The sequence below is a fragment of the Leucopleurus acutus genome (genome assembly GCF_964270905.1).
Source record: "Leucopleurus acutus genome assembly, chromosome: 1".
Lineage (NCBI taxonomy): Eukaryota > Metazoa > Chordata > Mammalia > Artiodactyla > Delphinidae > Leucopleurus > Leucopleurus acutus.
The window spans coordinates 66507972-66533441 of record NC_139142.1 but is presented as its reverse complement, the minus strand read 5'-3'; the positions used below and the strand labels follow the sequence as shown (position 1 = coordinate 66533441).

At 40.6% G+C, this 25470-nt stretch overlaps 2 protein-coding genes and 1 pseudogene across 3 annotated transcripts in view; 2 read left to right on the top strand and 1 right to left on the bottom strand.

The window, feature by feature from the left end:
• Nucleotides 1-277: 277 nt before the first annotated feature.
• Nucleotides 278-8567, bottom strand: DTD2 (D-aminoacyl-tRNA deacylase 2). The gene is made up of 3 exons (XM_082853585.1): nt 8444-8567; nt 4791-4860; nt 278-814 (listed from the first exon to the last, which is right to left on the bottom strand). The coding sequence occupies exons 1-3, from the start codon at nt 8552-8554 to the stop codon at nt 489-491; spliced, it is 507 nt and encodes a 168-aa protein (XP_082709711.1). The 5' UTR covers nt 8555-8567; the 3' UTR covers nt 278-488.
• The window catches only part of NUBPL (NUBP iron-sulfur cluster assembly factor, mitochondrial), a gene marked incomplete at its 5' end in the record, with an annotated part of 331565 nt that continues 314651 nt past the window's right edge, over nt 8557-25470 (top strand). The window contains one exon of the mRNA XM_082853543.1: nt 8557-8653. The remainder of the gene's footprint in view (nt 8654-25470) is intronic.
• On the top strand, nt 11494-13879 carry LOC309968686 (ATM interactor-like; annotated as a pseudogene). Its single transcript has one exon. The product of its transcript is annotated as an ATM interactor-like (transcript).

Genomic DNA, 25470 nt, shown 5'->3' with positions numbered 1-25470 from the left:
TTAAAATGTACAATAACATTTCTGTATTATATTTTCATAGATATTATTAGAAGGAATAGTAAATTGCATATTCTTTCATTCAAAATATGGAAATCTGAAATACTAAAACAAAATTGACAAAATTATAATCGTAACACAAATAGTGATTTTTACTACATATTACATACATTTGAGGGTGTAAGAAACATATTTTTCTTGATTGCACAAAATGCTTAAATACAGCTCTCTAAAAACATTTCCATGTTCTTATCAATGACCATAAAGCGAATACAAGGCATTTTTCAAAATTTTGAGTGTGAGTTTAGGGGAAAGCAGGATGGAAGGTGACTGAGATCCAGAGTTTAGGTGACGTGGCAAGGTCGTCCAAGTAGCAGGCTGCAGAGGTATGGATGGGACCCAGGATTTTCTTGTCTAAAAATGCTGCAGATTAGTGTACTCAAGCAGAAGGGGAAGAGAATCTAATTACAACTGTAGAAACTTTTAATTTTTCAAAACTCAATTAGGTGTGTGTATGGTCCATCGGTATCGAGCTTTAACACCTGCCTGTTGCCGTAAGTGCCATGTTCCACCACAACCCCAGCTTCAGCACACTTGCTGTTAGCAGCTAATTCTTTTTTACAGAGAGTCACAAATTGGGAATAAAGTTCTAACCCCTCTTCTTTTCCAGAGTTAGAGTGATACTGCATGCTTCTTCCTTTTACTCTCCCCCCAAGGGTGGCTTGAGGGATGATAAGAATGTTTCCAGGTAGATCCAATACAGAGACACGCTTGCCATTTTCTGTTTCACTTAATTTCACATTTAACAGTGTATTAACTGGGTAGGGAAGAAAGGAGAACATTTTGAGGTAGAAAACAAACATGAAGAAAACCAACGATCTTCTAGTCAGCAAACCTCATGTTTAAAATCCAGTTTGTCAGCTCATGCTTTTAAACAAAGTTTCTATTTAGATTTTAAAAGCTGCTTCAGTAAGCTAAATGATCTAAGCATGAAAAACAAGGAAAATTTCGTGCAGAAAATGGCATGATGTTTTACATCTGACTTGGCAGTTAGGATCTCCTAACAATAAGATAATCCAGAAAGGACTAAAGAATTAACTGTATACTGGAACTTCAAGATATTGTTGCCCTGGGGGATACATGAGAAGATTTTGCCTTTTTGTTCCTTTTTATATTTCAAAACAAATCCCACTGGGAAAAAAAATGACAGATCCTCCACACACACTTATTCTACTTTATAACAAAGAACATTAAATAAAAACCTTAGTGCATTTATTATTTTAAACTTAGTTGCCTAGAATTCTAAGCTGAGACAAAGGTTCCAGGTTCAATCCTGTTATAAACTAGTTGATTTTGCAGTTTTATAACCTGGAAGACATTATTAACAAAGACTAATTATTTTACAAACATCACCAGTGTGAGAAGGATAAAGGTGAAAGCAAGAATCATCAGAAATTCACTGTCAACTGGGAAAGTAAATCCAAAGGTATAGAGTTACTGGCATTATCTTCATATACATACAGGAAAATATTGTATTATTATTTTTATGGCACTTATGCAAGTATACTCATAGCTAATAAGAAGTGTCAAAATAACCATAAATATCCATGTGTAGCTAAAAAATCTAAACTTAGAAAATCTTTACATTTCAACATTAGCCATTTTCAAAACAATAAGCAAAAGAAATGCCTAATATAAACACCCTTAGGGTCTTCCTACCTCTATAAAGGGTATAAATAACTTCTGCTTGTAAAGAATAGTCCTGAGAGGACACAAACAGTAAAAGAACTATTGAAACCTCACACTCCTGTGTGAATAACCAGGCTTGAAAAGGTATGCTTTCTGGTGGGGTAGTCAATGGTTTCAACTATTAGAGAGCCTGTAGTAAATATTAGCAAGGATTCAGTACAGTGGCCCCACTCTACAAATCAAGGAATTAACCTGGTGAAAACCTGCTAAGGTGAACACCCAAATGAATTCCTAAGCTCTGCATTAAGCACTATCAGTTTTCATTTAACTAATGCCTATTTTAAAATACCTCTAGGGACTTCCCTGGTGGCGCAGCGCTTAAGAATCCGCCTGCCAATGCAAGGGACATGGGTTCGATCCCTGGTCTGGGAAGATCCCACATGCCACAGAGCAACTAAGCCTGAACGCCACAACAACTGAGCCTCTGCTCTAGAGCCCGCGAATCACAAGTACTGAGCCCACGTGTTGCAACTACTGAAGCCCACACGCCTAGAACATCTGCAACAAGAGAAGCCACTGCAGCGAGAAGCCTGCGCACCGCAACGGAGAGTAGCCTCCGCTCGCCACAATTAGAGAAAGCCCGTGCGTAGCAATGAAGACCCAACACAACCAAAAATAAATAAATAACTCTAATTTTCTCTATTACAAATAGGACTTTGCTATATAGCCTGCAGTCCTATTGATTGCTTCTAAGAAAACTATAATTCTCTGGAGCATTTCATTCCACGTAAATCACTATCCAGCTATCCAGGCCTCAGGCTAGTGACAGACTAAGGAGGCAGTTTTGAAATAACAGGCCAGAGAGGTAAGTATAATTTATTATACTTCCACACACTTCCCTCTAGTGGATCTAACTGAGAATTCAATTAATGCTGTTGGTATACAAATATCAGTATGTAGAAGTAAATATAATACAAATACAAATGTCAGTAAGTAGAATTAAAATGAGACAATCAATTAATGGCATCTTGGAAACTCAAAGATTCTAAGACAGGTTGTCGATCAAATATCTCTAATGATGTATATGGGAAGTTAAGTTTTGACAGGGCCCTGGATCTCTGTCCAATTATACTGAAGATGAATTGAGGAAGATTCTGCACATCTATACATTAGCCATGCTATTTCAGACTTTATGGATATAACTGGCTGTTATGTTCCCAAGGGCTACATGATTTGATTGGAAAGATCTGAATCCATGTAATAAGTATGAGGTCGGGTTTAAGAGAATCCCATCACACTGGCTTACTTTGCCTCCTGGAACAGAGGGAAGTACAAGCTACTACTATCAATAATAGATGGACTTATTTTGCTTACAACTCACACCAGTAGAATGTGATTCTTAGAGTCACAGCTCTTTACTGAGAATCATGACATATAAAAGCTTTGTGTTAGACTATCCGCTAGAAGAGTTGAAGTGGACTTCCTCAGTGTTTTTATTTGGCCACAATTTGGCCAAAAATGCTCTTCCTGTTTTTGAAGATTTCTACTATATAGCTTTCATGGTCAAGAAAGCTTTAATTCAAGGCAAAAACAGACAGAATGTCCAATATCCAAGCATTAAGTCCTGGCAATAACCCTCTGTAACAGGAGACCTCATTTCATTTTCTCTTTAAACCCTTTAAAGCTCCCTATTATCCTTCAGGTTCAAATTTCATTTTTTTTTTACATCTTTATTGGAGTATAATTGCTTTACAATCATGTGTTAGTTTCTGCTTTATAACAAAGTGAATCAGTTATACATATACATATGTTCCCATATCTCTTCCCTCTTGTGTCTCCCTCCCTCCCACCCCTCTAGGTGGTCACAAAGCACCAAGCTGATCTCCCTGTGCTATGCGGCTGCTTCCCACTAGCTATCTATTTTACGTTTGGTAGTGTATATATGTCCATGCCACTCTCTCGCTTTGTCACAGCTTACCCTTCCCCCTCCCCATTTCCTCAAGTCCATTCTCTAGTAGGTCAAATTATTACAGTTACTTGCTTTCCATCCTCACCTACTGCAGTCCCTTCTCAAGTCTAGTTTTCATCCTCTGACAAAGTTGTTAAACACGCTTGATGTCTCAGCATAAAATCCCCTCTAGAAGCTTTAGCCCTTTGTCCAAGCTGTTCCTCACTGGGCTATTTACGCTTGAGTTCCACTACTTAAAGCTCTTCTAGGTTAACTTCCGCCTGCTTCAACTACCCATCTATATAATTTATATTTATTAATCCAACTAATGGGTACTGCCTTTACTAATAGAGAGAATATAACCTGTCCCCAACCTTAGGGACAGCTTGACTATTTCAGGCTTCTTTTTTTGTACATAATTATTCTATCAAATACTGTCTTGAGATAGTATATAATTTGATTTGGTATATCTGAACCTACGTAATTATCACAAGGAATGTGCAGTGATATAGAATATCGAGGACACTGGAAAGCTGCAGGCAGGTACATTATTGTTCAGAGATGCCTGAACACTGACTCTTTCTCTGCCCACAGAGGAGGTGTGGCTGTGATGACACTGAGCTTGGTTTAATAATCATCTTTACACACATTTCCTACAAAGAAGTGCATAAATGGTTAATGTAAACTCTTTTATAATAATGATATAAGCCTGATCTTCACATATTTGATGGGAACCATATGTTGTACATACAGTGTCACCTCTATGCCCCTGTTAGGGACTCTGAGAGATAAGGAGACTATATTAAGAAATGCAGCATCTATTTCTCCCTATGTGGCCACCCTGCTTCCAACAAGTTTCTGTATCCTTGGCTGAATCTCAGTGTGTTGTCTGTGTGTGTGTGTGTGTGTGTGTACACTCTTCTAAACCAATCTATAAACAATCTGAAATGCTGCAGATATTTTAAAAGAATTCTACCACACTTGCTTACATTAAGCTTTGGAAAAGGCAAACAGCTAAAGTCAACAACAGTACACAGAGTTAAGTCATTTATAACTTATATAACAGTACAATTTAAGATTGTGTTTTTTTCCCTTCTGATTCATCTATCTATTGCTAGTCACTCTCACTCTTAAAAAAGAAACATCAAACACATACCCATTTTGGGAAGAAGCTCTTTATCAGCTCCCTTGAAAAAGCACAGGTAGATCACTAATCCTCTCTGGACCTATGAGAAACCACAATAAATTCAGATTAGAAAGAAGCTTCTATATACAGAGGTAAATGAATAAAATTTCACAACTTTTATAGATAAAAGGTTAAACGCAAAAGAAGAGGAATAACTTTTGATAATAGATTTAATTTCTTAAATATGTGAGAAAATAAAATCTTTTTCAATATTCAGTCACCTCAGTTATCATTTTTCAAAAATTAAGTTTAAAATACAGCCAAGAGCAGTAAAGACCCGAAGTTATACCTTCAAACATTTACTTCTTTTTTTTTTTTAATTAATTAATTTATTTTTGGCTGCGTTGGGTCTTCGTTGCCGCATGTGGGCTCTCTCCAGTTGCAGTGAGTGGGAGCTACTCTTCGTTGCGGTGTGCGGGCTTCTCATTGCGGTGGCTTCTCGTTGTGAAGCACAGGCTCTAGGCGTGTGGGCTGCAGTAGTTGTGGCACGTGTGGCTTGGAGGCTCTAGAGAGCACGCTCAGTACTTGTGGCGCATGGGCTTAGTTGCTCCGTGGCATGTGGGATCTTCCCAGACCGGGGCTCAAACCTGTGTCCCCTGCATTGGCAGGCAGATTCTTAACCACTGCGTCACCAGGGAAGTCCCCAAACATGTACTTCTGATCAAAATCATTAGTACTATGAACTAGCCTCTTCCTAAGTATGGCTGACAGACTTATAAATATTTAGTTTGCAGGGGCCCATTTATTCAACACCAAATGAATTCACATTATATCAGATATGGCTGATGTATAAACAACACTGTAACTGATACGTTTTTTGACATCATCATTCTTTGTTCCTCCTAATCCATTTACTTATAATGAAAATAAGGGTCTGATTCTATGTCAATAAACTCCAAGAAGCTGCTGTCCAATTATTTTTTGTTATTTTTGTTAATACATTAAATACACAGTGATTAAACCTTGGAAACTGCATTCATATTAAGTTCTACATCAAGAGGTTTTCTGTTATCAGGAATGTAAGCTTATTTATTTTATACAATGACTTGGATAGTTCTTTATTAGCTTTTGTAGGACAGAGACTGTACGGAAAAGAGACACTTGACAAATGACTTTGATTTTGCTGCAGAGTGAATCATTAAATTTTTTATTTTGTAGATTAACCTTCTGAGTCCAACAGCTATTACAAAGATTGAGTTAATATCTGTAAAGTGCTTAGAACAGTGCCTGGTTCATAGTAAGAGCGATACAAGTGCGTATTGACTATGTAAAAAGAAATTTAAGGACTGAAACACAATTTATTTTACATCTTAACTCCCAAAGCACTTTACAGACTGTTTTGTACATGACAGGGACTCTGTTGATTGCATTTAAGTTCTACTGTATATTACAGGCTCTATGTGTTATCTAAATACTCTTGTAAATAAACATAAATGCAGCTCTGCACTCACACCTGACTTACCTGGATAAGAAGTAACCTTTTATAAGTATAATTGTGCTCTTGAACAAACAAGTGCCTCCAGGGCACACCCATAAGTAAGGAGGTGGCAGGTTGAATAATACAGATATCTGCACCACTGTCACAGCTCTCTACACTGGGATTGTTTCAGCACAGGCCAAAATTTCTCAAGCATACTCATATTTGGACACATGCAATGTCAGAATTAAGTAATTGCAGGAATGAACACCTGTTGGGACTTCTCTGGTGGCCCAGTGGTTAAGACTCCACCCTTCCGTTGCAGGGGTTAGATCCCTGGTCAGGGAACTAAGATCCCACATGCAGCATGGCTTGGCCAAAAACAAACAAACAAACAAAAAAACACTAGTTCTTTCCTTCTACTCACCACACTACCTCTTCATTAAGGTATTTTCTTTTAGTTTATTCCAAAAATAGCTCTTAAATTGTGATCTACAAATTCCCCTCCTCAAGTCAGAATCACCTTCCTTGTAGCTTCTTTTGGTATAAATAGAACATTTCAAATATATAGGAAAGTACACATAATTCTCACTGTAGGTTAAAAATGTTCACCTTCCAGGAAGAAAAACATTAGCCTGTGACAGCAAAGGTCTAAATGAATGAAACCAAGAAGACGCAAAGTAACCTTCAAATCAAAAAGTAAACTTAAAAACAATTAAAAAAATTTTTTTTTAAATTAGAACTTTTAGTAATAGAATAGCTGATGCTTGGGAAAGAGGAAAGAATTCACTCTCTATCTAATTACTCGTCAGCTCTTCATACTAATTTAGCCATGTGTGGGAGTGGAAGAGAAAGCTTTAAAATAGCTTTTAAAGTTAATAAACACACTGATAGTTTGGAAGGCTGCAATAAACTATCCGTGATTTTGCACAAGGAGATGTGACATGAAGAATATAAAAGGATAAAGAAGCATGGAAGAAATCTAAATGATTAATAGTTTGGGATTTATAGTCCCATGAAGCAAGTATAAAAATAGGCAATTCTTTGGACAGTATGGCAAAAATAATAAAATCTCAAAATAGGGAAGAGAAATTTTTAAGAGACCATAACAAAAGAAATAAGAAATGAATTTTTGAGAAAGAAAAAGGGAGGGCAAAAATATAGGACTGTTTATGCTTATAAATATTTCCAAATTACAAGGGAGTTAACAGATAGTGATTTAAGAATAGTCACCCACATATAGTTCATGGGTAGTATTTAAAATAATAACTAGGATTGTGTTAAGGAGTGCTAGATTTGGGACGGAATTCAGCAGATGAATGAATGAAATGCTCCTACATTAAAGTTTCTGAGTACCTCCACCAGTTTTATTTATCATTATTACACATTTTTTTCCTTCATTTCAACTTACTCCAAAAAATAAGTAGGGGGCCTTAAAGAAAATTTTGTTTTTGCATGGAATTTTGCATATGGGCAGGCTCTTTTACAAAGGCAAATATTCAAGCAGAAGGACATCATATTGGTGTAAATGTTTAAAATTCTCTGGAGGAAATGTGTTCGATAACAATGCAACATTATTATAAAAGTAGTCATCTTTGTTCCTGGTGGGAAATAAGTCAACTTTTTTAAAGTTTCTTGAAAAAAGAACTGCTTCATGGGCAATCTCACGACTGTGCTAACACCTAGCTGCAGTCAACCTAAGAGGGAATTCGACGGGATCCGGAGCACAAGTCAAAACAGATCTTGAACGCTTGCAACAAATCTAACCTAGAAGCTCGAACCAGATCAGGACAACTCACCAGCAGCCCGAGCATCGCGCAGGGCGTGGCAAGGCTTTTTGCTCTTTTGAAGCAAGAGGTCTGAGCTACTAGGTCTAAAGTCCACAGAGCTCAGGTAGGCAAACGGTGAGGGGAAGCTCCCAATTCCCGGGGTGGCAAGCAGGGTACACCCTCTTCCTCTCGGAAAATAAGTCCGAGGGAGAAAGGGCCAGGGCCGGTGGTGCAGGACTGAGGAGAGAGGCGACCACAGGTAGGCACTGAGGGCAGCGTTGGGCGGACCGGCCGGGAGTCCCGCCCTGCCCACAGCACGTGCCACGCGCCACGCGACCGGGTCGGAGGGAGACGCGAGGGCACAAATCGCCTAGACAGTGCGGTGAGAACCGCCCCTGCGCGCCACAGGATAACCGGAGCTGCGGAGCCGACGTTACCTCCACCCACTGGGCCGCGGCGTCCCCTTCGGCGGGGCGTACTTGCAGCCGGGCGTGCAGGCACTGTTGCAGGAGGGCCCGGGCCTGAGGTGGCCGGCCACTTTCAGCCATGGCTCAAGCCCGCGCGGATTTCCCCAGGTTCCAGCCACGCGCCGCACAGGCCCGCCCCCGGCGCTCAGGGAGCATTGGACGGGGCGCGACGTAGCGGAGGTACGTGCTGGTCGCCCGTGGCTCCGCCTCCAGAAGGGCGGGGCCTCTGACTGGCTCATCGGTGGCCCGGATGTGCGGTCTTAAAAGTAGGTACTAACCCTTACCCCAACCTACGTGCAATTCGGTAGAAGGCGCTCAGTGTATGCTTTTAAGCGAGTGAAAAGACCCAGTGGTTCTCTTCCCAACATACCTTTTTTTTTTTTGCGGTACGCGGACCTCTCACTGTTGTGGCCTCTCCCGTTGCGGAGCAGAGTCCCTGGACGCGCAGGCTCCGGACGCGCATGCTCAGTGGCCATGGCTCACGGGCATGTGGGATCTTCCCGGACCGGGGCACGAGCCCGTGTCCCCTGCATCGGCAGGCGGACTCTCAACCGCTGCGCCACCAGGGAAGCCCCCAGCATACCTTTTAAAGAGACATTTTTCAGCTCAGAAAGCTTAAGTTTACAGACGTTGAAAAATTTTAAATCTGCTAAGTCCATATTATGCCCATTGTGAAGATAGGTAAATAGAATGAGTCAATTGAATCACAAAACAAGCGGAGGTGGAACTGAAAGCTATAAATCTTTCAAAAAAAATCTCCTTACCCCAAATAATAAAACAACGCTGCCTCCTCTATCAAGAATGCTATAAATCATTCTGTTCTCGCAGTTGTGGAAAGGTGTTGGTAGGCTATGTGAATACATATTTGGAGATCAATCTAGAGAATATCCTTGCTAAAAATATTCTTATCCAAGAAAGTGTTTGATTTTAATAAATTTTTAAACATGCTACTAATTCAAAAATAAAATGGCATAGTCTGATGCATATAATGATACTGAATTCTGTGGTGTTTCCTGTAAGTACATATTAGAATGTAAATGAAATTAAACAAGGGCTTGATTTTCTTTCCCACATAATGTATTCCTTGAACCTGCATCAGATTAGCATTATTTTTCTATGGGCTTGGAGGGTTTAGATGAAGAATAATAGTGTTACCCTGACTGCATTACCCAGGTCATTGATTTGGGCTCGGTTGGCACAATATGCCTATACATCCTGGTCTCTGTTTCAGAAGATGACATCACTGACAGTGTTGCTATCCATATAAAGTAGTGTAGCTGAAGAAAATAATCTATGTGTAATGAACAGTCCTTTCTACACAGAATTGAAGCTGCCTGTTTGCTGGTTATCTTGCAGGCTGCCTTTCACTTTTTGTAAAAACAGAAAGCAAAATCTCACATTATCTCTGATTGAGGGATTGCAGGGGTTCCTACATTTGTTGACATTTGTCTGCAGAGCACAGACAAATTGCATTGTCTGCACCTTTATGTCTCTTTTCTCTTTCACTCCCAGACTCAAGTTTTACAGGCTTGAAGGAACTTTGACATAGAGGGCCCTTAGCCTTCACCCAGAAAAAGAGAGGACTTCATGTCCATTTGTATATGGGTGTAGGAGATAGGGAACTCTCTTGAAAATAGTCTGTGGTTCCCAGAAATTTTTCCACAGTGAAGGGACGTTAGCAAATTGAGAAATCCTTCCTGTGAGTAGATGGAGTCTGGTTGGTAATGGTTAGCCTCTCAAAAAACACCAATTACTTTAAATCTTCCTGTTAAGTGAGGATCTTATTCTTTCTTTCTACCTGCAGAGGGCAGTAGAGAGTAGGCACTAAAGAGAAAGTATTTACTTTCTGTATTTTATTTATTTTTTTGAACATCTAGTTTCATTCCACAAAGAATTTAAGAAGGTCAGCCATACCTGCAATAAAATAGTGAAATGTGAATAAAAATAAAGCATAAGGAGTAAAGAAAATGGAATTATGTCAGCTGGAATGTGGAAAATTGAAAACAAATAGACAAGACAGTGGTTCTTGACTGGAGTGCTGAGATGGTAACGTAGCAAAGTTTTCACAGATATACAACTTCAATTTTTGTTATAAAACAGTTATGTTCATCACATGTAATGTTGACGTGGAGCATGTTGTACAATTTCCTTCAAGTTAGATGTAAGAGGCAAAGCACAACATTAAGTTGGCTCTAGAGGAAGAAGATTCACTGGAACATAAGAGAGCTTTGCCTTGTGAGTATACAAGAAATCACTGTCTGGGCAAGAACAGTTCTCAAACAGCTACAGTGCTGAAAGGAGACCATGCAGCTAGTGCATTCGTTATGAAAGCATTCTAGGCCCTCTGAGACGGTATAATAATTTAGTTATTTTAAGTTGTTTAATTCATTCAAGTTGGCTGCCCCAAATTTTAACAGAGAACCACTTCTGAAAGATCCTTTGCAGCTGATAGTAAGCTTCCTGATTGTAAAGAGGAAAAGAAAGAAAAACGAACTGTTTCGTAATCTGTTTCATAGACTAAGAAATCTGTTTCTTGGACTAAGCAGAGCTTTACGTAAGATTTAGCTCTAGAATGAACCTCTTGCCCGAGGCTTTACTTGGAGGTATGTTAATCAGTAGATATGCTACAGGAAGAGATAGAGGTTTCATTTCAGGGAAGGCTTGGAAGAAACCTAGCCCCCTACCTCAAAGCTTAGAGAGGTTTTTTTTTGTTTTTTTTTTCCTCAGTGCCTAGGGAGGTGATCAGTTTCTGAGAAATTAGTTCATACTAACTAAATTGCACATGAATTGGGATAGAACCAGAATACTAATTTATTCATTTGTAGTAAGAAATATTGCTGTGACATGGAGTGGAAATTCTCACATAAGGCATGATCAACACATTTTCCCTTATGCAAGCAGGGTATACTAGATTATATTCAGAAGTCTCTTTACCAATTTACTATGAGAGATAGTCACTCTTCTACCAGGGTATCTGAAACAGGTGTGAAAGACCCAGGTGAATTCGGGCTTCAAGACACATGGCGCACCTGGTGGCCTCTGAGACGGTGGCGGCAGGGCCCGCAGCTCTGGCCTGGGGCGCCCAGGCTGCAAGGGGAGCTGCCGCCGCCTCGGGCCCATGGGGTCCCCTTCCCCCAAGGCCGCTGAGAGGCAGCTGGCCGGGGAGCTCATCCCTCCGTGGGTGAGGGAGCTGTCCCGGGCCGTGTGGACCAACAGCCTGTGCCCGGCGTGCGGTGGTGGCAAGATCCTGCCCAACAGCCCGGTGCTCAACACGCACCTGGTCAAGAGCCACCACCAGCAGGATGGCATAGAGAATCCAACAATAGGAAGAGATTTGAAAACTGTCCTGAGGTTCTGCTGTTGTCCAATTGAAGGATGCCCGAGAGGCCCTGACAGACCAAGTTCTCAATTTTCTCTCAGAAAACAGCACTTTATGAAAATGCATGCGGAAAAGCAGCACAAACATAGTTAAGTGCAGCAATTCGTGTGGCACTGAGTAGGACTTGAAAAGACATCCAGAGGATTGCGGCAATACCTTCCAGTGCACATGTGGCTGTCCCTATGCCAGAAGGACTGCATTTACAGTCCCACATCTACCAAACTGGCCGTGCGATCCCTGCAGAACACAGGGATCCATCTAGTAAGAAAAGGAAAATGGAAAAGTGCCTGGACAACCAGAAGTTGTCCAGTAAGACCAGTGAATCACTGAGCAAGCAATCAACCCCAACACCCGATGCTCAAGAGCTAGAAACTTCAGAAATAAAGCTAATGGCTTCTTTTGAAGAATCTTGCAGCTCTAATGCCAGAAAGCAGACTCTTCCAACACGTCCAAGGTATCCTCAGAAGTTGCTTTTACCAAAGCCTGAAGTGCCTGTCTTTGTGCCTACAGCAGACTCCTCAGCCCAGCCTGTAGTGTTGGGTGTCGATCATCAGGGCTCTGTCCCCCCGGTTCTGTGCACTTACTGCCCTTGTCCGTAGGAACCCTGATCCTCGGCCCAGATTCAGAGGCTTGCTCTCTGAAGGAGAGCCTCCGTCTTTCAAAAATTGTAAATCCCGTTGCTGTTGAGCCAATTAGCACAGGTGTTCAAGTGAACTTGGGTAAAAGTCCATCTAACTCTTTACAAGAACTAGGGAACACATGTCAAGAAAACAGCATTTCTTCAATCAATGCACAGGCAGACCTGTCTCACACCACACAACACTTTTTACTGTCTGCACAGTGGGCTAGCCCTGATTCCTCTGTATCTGTTCGTAAACTGATTTGACATTTGGTTCTCAAGTTTCCCTTCCCATTAGTGTTCATACTCAAAAGTTTTGCCCAGTTCTAAGGTAATCTCATCTATAGCTGCTCAGACTGATGTATTTATAGATCCCAGTTTCCCATCAGGTGGGATCTCTTTTGAGAGAAACTCAGACCAGTGGAATGCGAAGTCCAACAGATGATCGAGTACAGATAGACCAAGCTGTAATGTGTGGAGACATTTTTGAGAGTGTTCATTCATCATATGATGTTTCTACAGACAAATTATAAGCAGCAGCTTAGTAGCAGAGACTGTAACACATGGTTTGTTACCTCAGAACCACCCTAAAACTTTAAATCAAGATATTGAGAAATCTGAACCAATCATGAACTTCATTCAGCACACAGAATAGTACACTTTCTTCACAGAACATGACAGATAATCGGACATGAACCAGGGATTTATTAAGTGATCTGGAAAACATCTTGTCAAGTAATCTTCCTGGTCAGACACTGGACAATTGTAGTCTTCGTCTGACACAAGTAATGGACCTGACACCCAGCTCCCATCTGGCCCAACCCAGAATCCTGCAGTTGATTTTGATATTGAAGAGTTCTTTTCGGCCTCAAAAATCCAGACTCAAACTAAAAAGAGTGAACTTAGCCCCATAACCACTGAGCCAGTCTTGGAATCGCTGGACATAGAGACCCAAACTGACTTCTTACTTGCAGACACCTTTGCCCAGTCCTACAGTCGTAGAGGAAATTCTAACTTCTTAGGCCTTGAAATGTTTGACACTCAGACACAGAGGGACTTGAACTTCTTTTTAGACAGTAGCCCTCATCTGCCTCTGGGAAGTATTCTGAAACACTCCAGCTTTTCCATGAGTATTGATTCATCTGACACAGAGACCCAAACTGAAAGAATCTCTGCTGCTAAACACCTACCTGCTCTAGAAAGCAAACTTCAGTTAAGCAGTGCAGAAACACAGACCATGAATTCTGGCTTTGAAACTTTGGGGAGCTTATTCTTCAACAGCAATGAAACTCAGACAGCAATGGATGACTTTCTTCTGGCGGATTTGGCCTGGAACACAATGGAAACTCAATTCAGCTCTGTTGGAACCCAGTTGTGTGCAGAACTACACCCAGTCTCCAACCTCTGAAAGTGGAGTTCACATGGGGGATGGCATTTACGGTTCCCTTCTGGATTTAGAAGATGGAGAATGGGGACAACAGTATCAACTCTATTGAATGCAGTTGATGATACAGTTACTTCGATTCTTTGAGGTTCTTTGCCTTTTGCACTTATAAACATGAAATTTGTGTAAAAATGTATGAGTGTATTATAAAGTGTAAGATGTTGATCTAAAACAGTGATTGTTTTTTGTGTTGCCTACATTTGCCCTTTCAGTGTAGACGTCCCTTCTTTAAAAAAAAAAATGTATTTCACACCTTTAAAACCCATCTTGCAGGGGACTTCCCTGGTGGTCCAGTGGGTAAGACGCAGTGCTCCCAATGCAGGGGACCTGGGTTCGATCCCTGGTCAGGGAACTAGACCCTGCATGCATGCCGCAACTAAAACATCCCACGTGCCACAACAAAGATCCCATGTGCCACAAAGAAAATCCCCAAGTGCAGCAACTAAGACCCAGCACAACATAAAAAAAAAAAAAAAAAAAACCCATCTAGCCATTTAGCTGAATCAAGCTCACCAGGACTAGTGTACAAACTTTTCAAATTTTTGAAACATTTTAGTTGACATATGACTTACTTAAATTGCACCTAAAATACTTTTGCCAGTGCTTGTTAGAAATTCCTGTTTCCTAATAATGTCTAAAGATGTCTGATGCTGCACCATCAGATTTAAACACCATCAGCTTCATCTGCTTTGACATCTTACTCTTTCCTTATTTGAAGACACAAAGGAAAACTACAGCTGTCTTTAGCTTTTTTTTTTTTTTTTTTTTTTTTTTTTTTTGCGGTATGCGGGCCTCTCACTGCCGTGGCCTCTCCTGTTGCGGAGCACAGGCTCCGGACGCGCATGCTCAGTGGCCATGGCTCACGGGCCCAGCCGCTCCGTGGCATGTGGGATCCTCCCGGACCGAGGCACGAACCCGTGTACCCTGCATCGGCAGGTGGACTCTCAACCACTGCGCCACCAGGGAAGCCCCTGTCTTTAGCTTTTGGGACAATTTTCATATAGTCAATGCCATCCCTCCTCTACGTGAACTCTTACTGATAGCAGCGTAAGTGTATAGTACTTTCCTCACAAGACGTGTTGCTGTAAAATTCTTGCTTAAAGAAGTAGCAGCAAGCACTTAGTGTAAATAGCGATCGTTTCAGTCTAAGTGACAGTAAGTCGCCCCAACTATGGAAACGCTGGGCTGTGGAATCATGCCTATTAGCTCATACTGGAGTGTGTCCTATGAGCGTCCCCCTTACTCCCTACAAAAGGCCAGCGCAGTGCTCCAGAGCTGCTCCTCAAAGAGCACCCACCAGCTGAGTCCAAGTTTTATCACTCTAATTGTTAAAAAAAATAAAATAAGGAGAAAAGGAAATTCTCCACTAAATTTCAATTCTTTGCATAAGCTTGATAGGGCAAGAGTGCAATCAACAACTATTTTAAAGTGAATCTTCTTTTCATCCACCTCTCATTTTTTCCTTGAATGAGGAAACACATTGGTCCAGCAAGGATAGTATCTGTGCCTTGAGGATAGCAATTATAGAATAGATCCATCTAAGATGTGGTATTCTGCATTTTGTTGCTTTGTTTAGAGAGGATAATACCAGTCTTCAAAGGAAGTAAGGTGATGACTGATTGCTTCAGTATTCAAGAGCATCTATGTTTTGAGATGGGTCTGTGGTCAAGTATGCTTTTGAGGTTTTCTGTATTTAGGAGATCCTGAGTTCTTGATTGCTGGCCAAATCTCAAGCAAGTAAAAATCAGTGCAGTCTGTAAATTTTTCTAAGTTTACCCAAAAAAATACTCTGTTCCTTCTGTGGCACATGCTTATGCTGCTGAAGGCTAAATCCTCAAAATAAAACCTAAGGGGGAGACTAATAATTCATTAAAGTATAATAAATCAGTGGTTTGCTACTAATTGCTATCCCGTAGAAGAATTGTTGGTAGTGGATAAATAATATATCCTAGGCAGATGAACTCAACCTAGTAGATAAAAGTTTGCTTTGGTCACAGTTGCCTATGAATATGGCAAAACAAACATAAAGCCTTAACTTAGAATTTCATTATGTTTTAGAGTCATTACTGCCTTAATGTTCAAACATCTATTTAAGTTCTCCTAGTAAGGAGAAATGCATGTTTGATTATGCCTTTTGTAAATATATACACAGGGACCTATGGCTTTAAAAAATTTTTGTGTTTCTGTGACAATGTTAATTGAGCCAATTGAGTTATTTACAGAAAATTGAGGATGCAGTAGTTCTTCATGTACAAGTAAGAACTGTTTCCCCCAAAAAACCTTAGCTACCTGAATTGTTCTAAGGTTATTTGTAAGAGCTGAAACTCAGCGATTGAAGAGAAGTGAGAATTCTAAAAAAAAAAAAAGACACTTGGGGCTTCCCTAGTGGTCCAGTGGTTAACACTCCACCTTCCACTGCAAGGGGCGTGGGTTCGATCTTTGGTCAGGGAAGTTCCACATGCTGGAAGGCGTGGCCAAAAACAAAAAAAAGACACTTGGCACATGCACTAAGACTGTGAGGAAAAAGGAAACATACATATGTAAATAAGAGTCTGAAATAAAAACTCCAAGGGCAAATGCTCCAACCATAATCATATATTTGATATTTTGTTATGGAGCCTCTTCTTACATAGGCAGAAACTGATGCCATGGTGTTAATCATGGGCTTAATCATGGGCTGTTGAAGCCCCTCCAATACAAAAATATGAGGCCTGGGAAAATGATAGTTCCCACCTAAGAGCTGAGTCCCTTCTTAACACAAATAGTTTGTACAACCAGGTAGGAAATGGAATTGAGTTTGGAACTTGATATTGACTGTTCTTTTGTTCAACTTGCTTTTTAAATTTTTATTTTATTACTGTACCATTTGCTGGTATGTTGCCTAGGTAACGTAACATAGCAAGTGCTTTTAACTGTAAGGCAATGATGCATATCTTTGGCAATCTGTAGGGTTTCCCCAGGGCAGGCTGATAAATTATGTTGATGTTTGGGTTATTTTTTAGTTCATAATGTTGTGATAACTTGGCAAAGCATTGCATAACCTTCTGAATATTTGTATACTTCTGTTAGCTGTTTTGTCAAGTCAGGACAGCCTGTTGTAAGGGCCTTTTAAAATAATTTTGACACCTGCATCCTTTGTAGAAAAAAATTGTGAAAGATTTTGAAATGGGCAAAAGAGATTTCTAGATATCTTTTTAACAGAATGCTGGAACCTCTGGGATTTACCTGGTCCTATAGGGCTATACAGGGTTTGTCTTTGACTAGACTATCTTACAACTCTGTAGAGATAGAAGCTAACTCTTTGAACACTGATACTGTCTATAAAAATGTAAAATTTGATTATTACTCTGTGGGTATTGACTGGTTTTGCCAATTTTGCATCCATTTGTAAATTCATTTCAGCATTCCTTACCTGACTAAAAGTATATAGCACCTTGAGTAGTTCTCTCTCTCTCTCTCTAATAAACTTTAAGTTTTAGAATAGATGTAGATTTACAGAAAAGTTGCAAAGATACCAGAAAGTTCCCATATACCCCTCACCCAATTTCTTCTGTTATTAACATCTCAAATTACTATGGTATGTTTGTCACAACTAAGAAACCAGCACTGGTATATTAATTAAACTCCATACTTTATTCAGATTTATTAGGTTTTCTCTAAATCCTTTTTCTGTATCCCATCCAGGATACCACATTACATTTAGCTGACAAGATTCCTTAGTTCATGACAGTTTCTCACACTTTCCTTGTTTTTGATGACCTTGACAGTTTCGGGTAGTACTGGTCAGGTATATTGTAGGATGCTCCTCTATTGGGATTTGATGTTTTTCTCATGATTAGAGCAGGGTTATGGGTTTTTGAGGATGACCATAGAGATGAAGTGACCTTCTGATTACATCATATCAATGGTACATTCTGTCAACAGGTCTTATTGATGGTGATGTTGACCTTAATTACCTGACTAGGGTAGTGTGTTTGCCAAGTTTCTCCACTGTAAACTTACACACAGACCCACTTCCATGATTTAGTCTTTGGAAGCAGATCACTAAACACAGCCCATATGCAAGGGGTAGGGAGTTATGATCTACCTCCTTGGCTAGGGAGTATCTGCATAAATTATTTGGAATTCTTTATTTGAGGAGATTTGAGTTCTTTTTTGAACTGGCTGTAATATATTACTGGTTTTTTCCTCGCTGAGTTAAGTATGAATGAAATAAAAATCTTTGACACATGTTGATTTTATGTTTGTATGAGAATTGTGATTTTATTCTTTTTAAAAAATTATTCTCATACCGTTCTACCAAGAAATGTGGGAATTATTTTTTATATAGTTCTTTGAAATCCATGGATAAGTGCCATAAACAAATACATTATTTGGAAAAGAAGATATTGAAGATTATTTATAGTCAGAGAAAAAATAAGTTATTTTATCACACTGACTGTATCAGTCAGGGTCCTATCAGCAAATAACACACTCTAAATAGGATAACCTGGGAAAGTTTTATTGACAAAGGCACTATTTACAAAGGTGTGGGTGTAGGGGCACCACAGTGGGTAGTGTAGTAACAGCTGAGATGTTACCGTTCCCTTGGGTATGGTAACAGGTGAGATGTTACCATTCCCTTGGCCTGAAGAGAGGAAAGGAGAGAGTCTGGAATCCAGGGGTAGAGACTTACATAGACCCTTAAGAGAAGGAATGAACCTTCTGCTAAGAAGCATAGCCAAATTTAGGTGACCCTTTAGGAAGGGAGCTAGGGAAATAAACACCTGACTGCATTTTCTACCTTCCTTCCACTTCCTGCCAGAGCTCCCCATTGCAAAAAACAGCCAATAGCTAGGAAGCCTGGGGACCTGTTGATGTCTCAGCCTCCAGGGCAGAAAGCAGGGTGGAGAATGCTTGAGTGTAGATCAGGAAGGCCAGCAAAAGATATCTGGCACACTGACTGAAGAGGTTGTAAAGGCCACATTGAGGTCTCTTTTGTCATCTTTTTGTGGGAAGGTAACAGCTGAGAAGACAAAGAGAGACATAGCTGCTGTTAACATTTTTAGCGGAACTATTTAATTTCTCCAAGAGTTTACAGAAGTGAAGTTTGACTTAGTGAGTTATCAGTGTAAGATGAGTCAAGGTCCTTGACCCCTCCCCACCTTTTTTTCCAACCATTGGGAATATGGCAAGACATCAGAGGAGAATGGTTGCTGCGATCCTAGCCTTGGTGAAAATGTCTCCTACGCAGCCCAGCTTGCATGGCAGGAAGGTGTCTACGAAAAATTAATCAGTCAATCTAAGACAGAAATTGAAAATTTTATTTGAGCCAAATTCAAGGATTGTAATCCAGGAAGAGCATCTCAGAAAACTCTGAGAACTGTTCCACCCATTAGAAGTCAAGGCACAGTTATATAAGTTTTTCGTAACAGAAAGCTGTGCATTAAATGATGCATTATTGACAGTTTATACAATCCAGATCTAAGCATCATCTAGCGGCCCCTTACAAGATGGAGAAAGAATGTCACCTTTTAAGGAGTTGTCTTGTTGATGCTAGGAGAGTGTTGCTTTTTACGGTTGAGCGGGTATTTCTGCAGGTGGGGGAGGTTTGGTTGATACATAATGCAGATACACAATGGACAGTAGCAGAGGAGAGAGGAGGTCAAAGGGCAAAGAATTTTTTTTTTTTTTTTCGGTACGCGGGCCTCTCACTGTTGTGGCCTCTCCCGCTGCGGAGCACAGGCTCCGGACGTGCAGGCTTAGCGGCCATGGCTCACGGGCCCAGCAGCTCTGCGGCATGTGGGATCTTCCCGGGCCGGGGCACGAACCTGTGTTCCCTGCATCGGCAGGCGGACTCTCAACCACTGTGCCACCAGGGAAGCCCGCAAAAAAAAATTTTTATGTTTAAATTTTTATTATCTTGTCATAAAATATGAATTTTATTTCACAAAGGGATGGAGCCACTGCCTTCAAGGACTCTTGCAGACTTAACTAAGAGGCACGTTAGAGGGAGCCACTACGGCCCTAAGCCCTTAGAGCTCTCTTTGTACTGTGGGGGAAGAAAATTGGAATCAGATTTGACTTGATACAGAAAAAATAATGAAAGATTTTTATTGTCTTTGAGTGTTGTAACTAAGTAAAGCTCATACTGACTCCAGCAGGAAGTAAATAATAGAATTTCAATAATGAATTGCTCATATACATCTAATTCTTCAGTTGCATTTGCTTGAGATAAAAAAGGGAAAGCAGTATTTATCAGGTGGCAGCTCCCTGATTGTTTGCTCCTTTTGGCAAGTGAAGCAAAAGAAATACTGTAGATTCTCAGCATGCGTGAGGAAGGACAATCTAAAGATCCCCACAAGTAGAGAAAATTCCAACTTCAGAATTAATTAATAACTGCATTCACATATTTATCCAATTGTTTATTAACGTTTATTTATCATGCCAGACACCAAGCTAGGTGTTGGAAATGTATGAGGAATAAGATGCTGTTCTTATTCTCAGGGGGCTCAGAATTTAGGGAAGAGACAAGGAAAACAATTTAATTAGAAAACGATTTCTCTTTCCACCATTGTGTTCTTTCCCTCCCAATGTTGTTGAACGAACCCAAGTCCATGTGCCTGATGCACAGTGAGACCAAACAAATGGAAACTTCAGAGTGTGGAGCAGAGAAAGATTTATTTCAAAGCCAAGCAAGGAGAACAGGAAGCTCACGCTAAAAACCCCCAAAACTGCCAGATGGTTTTTAAAGGCAACATTGCGGGGAGGAGGAGGGAGAGGCTACAGGGTGTGTGACTTTCTTCTGATTGGTTGGTGGTGAGTGATAGGGTGGTGCTCGAGGAATCTCAATCATCAATCTTCTTGTTCTAACCAGTCTGCAGTCTCAGCATGTAGTCACCATCCTCCACATGGGTGGGAGTCTTAGTTCCTGCAGGACAACTCAAAGATATGCATCAGATTCTTATACATATCCCTTGAGGAGTAACTAGGACTCTGTTATGTGGCTGAACCATTGTTTCTTGACTACTTTCCTGCATTCACTCACTTCCCTAATTAGTAACTGTTTGAATCTGCTCTTTGGAACTCAGGGAAAGCCTAGGAGACTAAAATTTTTTCTACAAAAAAAGAAATAGGGGTGTGGGTGCTGAGGGGATTTTGTATCTGGGAGGACCTTGCAGGGTCCTGCTGGGTTTCACCAGTAAAAGAAGGACAGGACTTGGAAGGGGAGCCACCTGCTGGAAAGCCTGAACTAAACTGGGGTGACTGGGCTTAACTGCAGGGAAGATATGGTCTGCAGTTTAAACAATTTGGCATAAACCGGATTTTCAGGGCCATACCACATCTAGGCAAATTTTTTTTTAGTCACCAACTCTCTCTTCGGAATAACTCTCCGTCTCCTTTCTCTTTTATAGCAATTCCCTATATGTATTATGCTGCCTTTAGCATCTCCAAAATTTGCTCCATGCTTGACCTACAACTCAGAAGATTCCCTTCCTCTAGGCCACAATCAAAAATCTAATATTCTAAGTACTGTGTTTAGTTGCACTCTGCTGGCGTGAAGCTGATTAAAGTAATTCCCATTAACTTGTGAATGAAACATAACCTCCTTAAAAGGTATATTTGCATTTTGATAGCAGTCCCTTCACACAAATTCATCTCTAATTGGTGGAATGTGTGAGAGTTCCTTTCTGTGGGAAGAAGAAGGAGGGGGAATAACGCCTTAATTTTCTAAGTTTAAGAGAGTTGCTACTCTTAAAGCCTCTGGATTCTCGCCTCCCTGTCACGTCTCAGCACAATGCAGTTTTGCTTCTCTTTCTGAAGCTAATCACTCCGGAAAGCTTTTTTAGGTTAAAGTGAATGGACCCCGTCATCTTTTGAATAACATTTCTATTTGGAGAAATTCCCACATTATGAGTATACTTTTCCCTTCCATGTAGAAATCGGAATGCAGCTCCCTAGCCTCCTTTGCAGCTAGGATGCAGGCATGCCAATTGGATAGCTGAATGCAAGATTAAGCTGGGAAGTGAGCAATGTGAATAAACAGGCTCTGCATGGGACCTCCATTTTCCTGACTTTGGAGTTGGTAGGGCTTTCAAGCACAGGAGGTTCAGGATCAGATGCAGAAGTGGCATTGGTGACAGTAGCAGTTGCAGTAAAACTAAGTTGCTGGTATTTGGGGCCCAATGACAGCAACAGCAGTAATTGGTACCATTGACTGATATAGACAGATTCCTGACCGGGATAGTTTTATGGCTTGCGTCAGGCGTCAGGCACTGTCCCTGGAAGCTTAGCCTTGAACGTTTCTCCAGACATCCCAATAATTTTGTGAACTATTTAATATCTTCTTATAAACCAGTTTTGGGTTAAACCAGCCAGAATGAAATCTACTGTTCGCATTCAAGAACACTAACTGATACAAGTCTCCTCAATTTCCCCCTCTCCCTTGAACCCTCAACCAACAGAATTTATAGGACAAGACTTTCCACTTTTCTCCATTCCCCTCTTCTACTTTCTTTGTTCAGGCCCCATCATCTGTTACCCGGATTACTGCAAATTTGTCCCATTTGATCACTCACCTCTAGTTTGACTTGTCAGATTGGTCTTTCTAAAATGCAAATCTAGGTACTTCCTGGGGCCGTAGTGGTTAAGAATCCGCCTGCCAATGCAGGGGACATGGGTTCGAGCCCTGGTCAGGGAAGATCCCACATGCCACGGAGCAACTATGCCCGTGCGCCACAACTACTGAGCCTGCATTCTAGAGCCTGCGTGCCACAACTACTGAGACCACATGCCACAACTACTGAAGCCTGTGTACCTAGAGCCCGTGCTCTGCAACAAGAAGCCACCGCAGTGAGAAGCCCATGCACCGCAACAAAGAGTAGCCCCCACTCACTGCAACTAGAGAAAAGCCCTTGTGCAGCAACGAAGAACCAATGCAGCCAAAAATCAATCAACCAATAAATAAATTTATTAAAAAAAATAAAATGCAAACCTAATTCTACCACTCTTTGGCTAAAGACCCTTCAGTGGCTCCCTATTGCCCTCGTGATAAAGTCTAGGATCAAGTCCAAACTCCTTAGCAGGGACTTTTGGGATCTAGGCCTTGTTGACCTTTCCAGCTCATCTTGGCCATACCTGCTTCTCACATCTATTCTCCAATCATACTCTTGCTCTGGATCAGCAGTAACGGATCCCCTAGGATCCTATTGGAAATGTGGAATCTCAGCCTCCTGCAGATTTCCTGCATTAGAATCAGCATTTCAGCAAGATCACTAGGTGATGCTCATGAGTGTTCAAGTTTGGGTAGTGCTGCTTTATAGCACTGTGCTCATTTCCTCTGGGGCTTTTACACATTCTGCTTCCTCTGTCTTATTGTCCTTCTCCTGCTTTAGATGTTTAACACCGTTCTGCAGCACTCAACAGGGAAAACTTCTCTGACTGGTGAAACCTGGGTTGGAGGCTTTTGTCTGTTACTCCAAACATGGCACTTACTCCTTTGTACTGTAATGACCTTTTTACTCCTTTTTCTTTCCCATTAAACATTGGTCTTCTATTCTGGTTGTATTTTACAGTCAAACTGAGAACCTAAAAAAAAAAAAGAAAATACAGATTCCTGGGTCCTGCCCCTAGAGATTTTGGTTTTAACTGGTTTGAGTAAGACCTAGACACTGGTAATTTAAAAAAGTGTCCCAGATAATTATAATGTGGAGCCAATTCAGAACCACCACACTAGGCTTTAAGCTCTGTGAAGACAGGGATTGTGTCTTATTCACTGTTGTATTCCCAGAGCCTACCACAGTGCCAGATACATAAACCATACTTGTGAATAATTGTTGCCCCTATTTTCTCAGGCTATATGGAATCAGCTTTGTGTTGCAAATACCATCCTACCTTATACCAAACCCCTCTCAGATATGTTAGCAGCTGGGCAGCCCATTCATCTCAATAAACCAAGGAGCCATTTCTTTCTTTCTTTCTTCCTTTCTTCCCTTTCTTTCTTTCTTTCTTTTTCTTTCTTTCTCTCTCTCTCTCTCTTTCTTTTCTTTCTTTCTTTCTTTCTCGTTCTTTCTTTCTCTCTCTCTCTTTCTTTCTTTCTTTCCTTTCCTTCCTTCCTTCCTCCTCCCTCCCTCCTTCCTTCCTTCCTTCCTTCCTTTTGTTCTTTCTTTTAAATTTTTAATAGAGTTTCTTATTTCTTTATTCGAAGTATAGTTAACTTACAATGTTGTGTAAGTTTAAACTATTCCGCAAAGTGATTCAGTTTTATATATATATCAAGGAGCCACTTCTTTTTTTTAACATCTTTATGGGAGTATATTTGCTTTACAATGGTGTGTTAGTTTCTGCTGTATAACAAAGTGAATCAGCTATACATATACATATATCCCTATATGTCTTCCCTCTTGCGTCTCCCTCCCTACCCCTCTAGGTGGTCACAAAGCACCCAGCTGATCTCCTGTGCTATATGGCTGCTTCCCACTAGCTATCAGTTTTACATTTGGTAGTGTACACATGTCCATGCCACTCCCTCACTTTATCTCAGCTTACCCTTCCCCCACCCAGTATCCTCAAGTCCATTCTCTACGTCTATGTATTTATTCCTGTCCTGCAACTAGGTTCTTCAGAACCTTTTTTTTTTTTTTAGATTCCATATATATGTGTTGGCATACGATATTTGTTTTTCTCTTTCTGACTTCACTTTGTATGACAGACTCTACGACCATCTACCTCACTACAAATAACTCAATTTCGTTTCTCTTATGGCTGAGTAATATTCCATTCTATATATGTGCCACATCTTTATCCATTCATCTGTCGATGGACACTTAGGTTGCTTCCATGTCCTGGCAATTGTAAATAGAGCTGCAATGAATATTGTGGTACATGACTCTTTTTGAATTATGGTTTTCTCAGGGTATATGCCCAGTAGTGGGATTGCTGGGTTGTAGGGTAGTACTATTTTTAGTTTTTTAAGACATCTCCATACTTTTCTCCATAGTGGCTGTATCAATTTACATTCCCACCAACAGTGCAAGAGGGTTTCCTTTTCTCCACACCCTCTCCAGCATTTGTTGTTTGTAGATTTTTTGATGAAGGCCATTCTGACTTGTGTGAGGTGATATCTCATTGTAGTTTTGATTTGCATTTCTCTAATGATTAATAATGTTGAACATTCTTTCTTGTATTTTTTGGAAATCTGTATATCTTCTTTGGAGAAATGTCTGTTTAGGTCTTCTGCCCATTTTTGGATTGGGTTGTTCGTTTTTTTTTGATATTGAGCTGCATGGGCTGCTTGTAAATTTTGGAGATTAATCCTTTGTCAGTTGCTTCATTTGCAAATATTTTCTCCCATTCTGAGGGTTGTCTTTTCTTTTTGTTTATGGTTTCCTTTGCTGTGCAAAAGCTTTTAAGTTTCATTAGCTTCCATTTGTTTATTTTTGGTTTTATTTCCATTTTTCTAGGAGGTGGGTCAAAAAGGATCTTGCTGTGACTTATGTCATAGAGTGTTCTGCCTATGTTTTCTTCCAAGAGTTTGATAGTGTCTGGCCTTACTTTAGGTCTTTAATCCATTTTGA